At 39.5% G+C, this 4,459-nt stretch overlaps 1 protein-coding gene across 1 annotated transcript; it reads right to left on the bottom strand.

Moving 5' to 3' along the window:
* Positions 1-4,234, bottom strand: LOC105160729 (uncharacterized). Its single transcript, XM_088880104.1, has 5 exons — positions 3,841-4,234; positions 2,743-3,719; positions 1,418-2,339; positions 1,099-1,172; positions 1-811 (listed from the first exon to the last, which is right to left on the bottom strand). Exons 2-5 carry the CDS (start codon positions 3,269-3,271, stop codon positions 111-113), a joined length of 2,226 nt encoding a protein of 741 aa, XP_088736230.1. The 5' UTR covers positions 3,272-3,719; positions 3,841-4,234; the 3' UTR covers positions 1-110.
* Between the last annotated feature and the right edge of the window lie 225 nt (positions 4,235-4,459).

Genomic DNA, 4,459 nt, shown 5'->3' with positions numbered 1-4,459 from the left:
TTTTAGTAAAAACACCTATGCTCAACACACACAGACTCAAACATAATTTAATAAGGTATTCACAAATTTCAACCTGAAATAGGAGATGTTCATCACTGAGCTACTGCTATTTATGGTGTAAGAGTGGGCAACAAATCCTCCAATAGATCTTCCAATATTGATTCAACGGTTGGTTGCTCCCATCGATCCTCCAATCTTGATTCATCGGCTGGTTCGATGCCACTGATTTCCTCCAACATTCTCACCACTTGAGCCATTCTTGGTCTGAGCTCGGGGACAGTGACAGCACAGTCCAGTCCTATTTGCAACACTTGTACCATTGCTTCCGTCTCACTTGGATACCTCAGAAGTTCTACGTCAATCACTTCAAGAGTCCATTCTTCGCGAACAACAGACTGAATCCAGTTAACTAGTGAGATGACATCACCACCATCCGTGGTTGTTTGAGAAGATGTCCGTCCTGTGACAAGTTCAAGCAGCACAACGCCAAAGCTGTAGACATCAGAAGCTTGAGACACCTTCCTGGTGTCTGTAACTTCCGCAGGATAGTAGTGAGGATCCCTGACAGCTGACCTTCTGATTGGACGCATTAGTTTCGCCAATCCAGCATCACCGACAATGCTGTAATTTTGCCCATCGAAGAAAATGTTTGAGGATTTTATATTTCCATGCACAAGCTTCTCACCATCTTGTCTATGGATGTGAGCAACACCCCTTGCTGCACCTACCGCAATTTTCAGCCGGGTCTCCCAGTCTAAAGGTTTCCGACCAATACCTCTGAACCCGGCAAAGTAGGAGAAAAAGCAATTATCTTATTTCTAATTGATCATAGATACAATGTGCTTGGATAGCATAATGTAAAGCTACAACAATGGAGGAATTCAGTGCCAATTTTTGAAACATATATAACCTGCAATAAAGAAAAAAAGCCATTTCCCAAATTGATTCAAACAATTTTAATAAGAAAACGCAATTTGACAATGGTCTATTGTAGGTAAGTTTTAGCTACAACTCCAAAAAAATGCAAGTTAATTGCAATAATGATAATATCTGAATGAGATGCCTTTATCATAGGAGTGCTATCTCCAGCCAGGGCACCCTCCAGTAGTTCCTCTACAAGGTAGCCACAGCGAGAGGTGCCTATGCTTGTTGGATCTAAAATTAACATAGGACTAGATATAAAAAACTGAAGAAGCTTATGAAATTTCATCAATATGCATTCAGAGTTACGTAGATTCAACCATCATGGTTTGTGTATTAACTAACATCAAGTATCAAGTTTATATCAGCAAAGGAGAGAGAGTAAAGGTATAAGCAATTCCGGGCCACTCAACAAAGATCATTTACGGGAACCTTTGGTTGGTGAAATTCACATGACAAGCGAGGCAGACCAGATGCTCCATATTCTTACTTCTACTTACTGTGTAGCAAATCAGATATGCTCTGCTTATCGTAATAATCATAAACCAAGAGAGTATCATCTCTTGAAAAGTAGTACGCCATCAGTTTAGCAACGTTCTCATGCCTCATTTTTCCAATGACCTTCATTTGCTGCTGAAAATCCTCAAATGTTACAATTACATCCTTCAATCTCCTAACCGCCACTGTGATTCCATTTTCTAATCTTGCCTTGCAAAAGGTCCCAAATGTCCCTTTTTCAAGCACCTCAGCAGAGGCCCCTAACAAATCCTCAAGCTCAAATTTAGGATTAGCACCCTCAATAAATACAAGTTCTTTGCATAAGCAACCCAGATTTTGAGGATTCATTGTACTTGCTGGGTTCATTATACAAATATCTGCTAACATCTTCACTACTTGAGACATTTTAGGTCTCTTCTTTACTGATTTTGCTACACATGCTATTCCTATTTGTAACATTATAACCGCTTGATCCCTTATCCAAGGATACATCAGTAGTTCTGCATCAAACGCCTTAGCAGCCCTCTCCTTGCTTTTCACAGAAGTTACCAACTTGATTAGGTCAACAGCCATAGGACCACCGGGGACATGCGCAGGGGATTTTCTAGTGAGAAGTTGGAGGAGCAAAATCCCAAAGCTATAGACATCTGATGCTTGGGAGACATCTCTAGCATTCTTGACTTGTGGATCATAGCACCCTGCAGTTGGCATAAATGCTGTCTCTACCACGGTTGCCAAGCCAAGATCTGATACACAGCCAGCCTCTTGAGAATTAAGAAAAACATTTGATGCTTTTATGTTTCCATGGACAAGCTTCCCACCATTTTGTGCGTGTATTGCAGCAATACCCCTTGCGGCACCAATTGCAATTCTCCGTCTGGTTTCCCAGTCTACATGAGATTTACTTTGACCAGTTTGTCCTGTAAACATGAGAAGCTCTACTCATATTTCATATTTCACGTACTAGCCTGTGGCCATGGTAAAGATTGAAGTGAGATCAAAATATGCCAGTAAAAGGCATCCTTAAGAGAAATTACAGGTCATAGTCCGTCATTTTTCTAATGATATTTTGTGGAAAACCAATATTGGAATTTGACATTTTTTCAATGAATATTCCATCCATTATAATTTAAAATCTCATATATTTAACTATCAGGAACTTGAATGGATATATTTGCAAGATGAGTGATTATTACGATGCATTTGAAAGATGATGGACGAAAATGAGATAGGAACTAATGAAGAAATTTGGCCTAATTCTTTTCTTAACATCAATAAAGAAAAAGTAAATATCAAGTCAACAAGTTGCTGATCTCAACATACCATGTAATAATGCATGGACGCTGCCATCACTGTAATAATCATACAGCATCAGCCTTTCATCTTCTGAAGAATAATAAGCCCTTAGGGCAGCCACATTCTCATGTCTAACATTTCCAACAATCTCCATCTGATTTTTGAACTCTTGTTCTGAAATATTCCTAGACTTCAATCTCTTCACCACAATTTTTACCCCATTTCCCATTGCAACCGTATAAGTAGTCCCAAAAGTTCCCCTCCCAAGTAAGCCAGCAGAAGCTAGGAATACATCTTCAACATCAAAAGCGGAACTAAAATCCGAAACGAGAGCCAGCCTTCCAGTTGTTTTATGTGGCCTCGAAAAACTTCCAAGCCTAGAAAAGTCCAGGGCTAGATCATGAAAGGGAGAACCCAAATTGAAGCTAGAACTGAAGTCTGATGCTTCGGACAGTATGCTAGGGCTCCTAGAGTGATCGTGAAAAAGTTCCCAAAGCTGCTGCTTTCTGAAAACAGCTGCGACTAGCCTCTCCCAGTTATCATATATAGCAGACATCTTTTCCTAAGCTTTTGCCATGAAAATGCTAATAGTTATGAGTTATGTATTGATCGGAGCCTCATCAAAATCACCACTTGCAGTCTTAAACTACTGAGCTCCAACGAGCATTCAACAATAGTCTACGCCATTATACTAAATAAAACGAGTTGGCGCCGCCTTTTTTGGAGTTTCATTGTTCTTTTCTTTAAAAAATTATTAAAAGAATGAAAAGAAGAAAAGAAAATCACACTATTCGTCTACTCGAGGATAGCTTCAGAAGAACGTCATAATTCAGAAATCATTTTGTCATAAACTAGTTTACCAGAAGAAGAAAGTAATAAACTACGGTTTTGCCAACATAATTACATCACAATACAATTGCCCAAATCAAATCCAGGGAAATTACAGTACACTGAAGTATTGAACTCCAAGTCAAAGCCGGAAAATGTACATACTACGACCTTGTCTTCAAATGCATTTCCCATTAACAGCAAAACCGCAACCAAAGATAGCAAACAAAAATCATTCAGCAGATGAGAAAGAAAAAATAAAAGAAAAGACAGAAAACAAAGAGGAAAATTCCATACCCATTGTCTCGGATGCAAGCTTGATCCGGGTCGAAATCTAGGCGATTTTCTGGTCGGATGAACTGATCTCCAAAAGGTTCGGGATTGCTTTCTCTCCCAAACTAATGTAAGGATACGAGAAAAGAGAAGTAGATTGTTAGGCTTGTCGGGATGGCCCAACTACGATTCCTCCGTCGATACTTAAGTTAGTGCTTGGTATTAAGGTCGCTAATAAACTGGTCTATGTCGAACTAGCGAGTCTAAGCGACCTAAATAAAAAAGTGAGTAAAAAACGATGTACCATAAATGCATTGAGCATAGAGTATTTATAGTGTATAGGGGTGTTCTGCTGTCCAATAATGGCGTGCCATGTGTCCCAAGTTGTCGGAGGAGAGTCGTTCAACCTGACCTGAATGGCGACCCGGACCTAGTCGAGAAGACGCGGGTCTTTCTAATAAAATTGCAATTTTGAAGCCCTTGAGGGGTAAAACAGTTTTTTTTCAAACAAAGCTAGGGTTATATCATCATACCCTAGATAAAAACAATGGAAATACAAACTAACATACCTATATCCTAGCGCTCTTGTCTTCTTCAGCAAACAACTATTTTTACAGTAGCATTGTCATGTTGTCCTTCCTTC

Source organism: Sesamum indicum, linkage group LG4, assembly GCF_026168435.1.
Source record: "Sesamum indicum cultivar Baizhima isolate 11 linkage group LG4, ASM2616843v1, whole genome shotgun sequence".
In the NCBI taxonomy this organism is placed as follows: Eukaryota; Viridiplantae; Streptophyta; class Magnoliopsida; order Lamiales; family Pedaliaceae; genus Sesamum; species Sesamum indicum.
The sequence above is the reverse complement of the archived record's forward strand: the minus strand, read 5'-3'. Positions and strand labels throughout refer to the sequence as shown.

What these genes read in the sequence shown, in the direction of transcription:
- LOC105160729 (XM_088880104.1), bottom strand. Translation starts at nt 3,271, where the DNA reads ATGTCTGCTATATATGATAACTGGGAGAGGCTAGTCGCAGCTGTTTTC. An exon ending in CGTCCATGCATTATTACATG is followed by an intron (nt 2,340 to 2,742) that starts GTATGTTGAGAT and finishes TCATGTTTACAG; the next exon opens with GACAAACTGGTCAAAGTAAA. An exon ending in TCTGATTTGCTACACAGTAA is followed by an intron (nt 1,173 to 1,417) that starts GTAGAAGTAAGA and finishes TTTTATATCTAG; the next exon opens with TCCTATGTTAATTTTAGATC.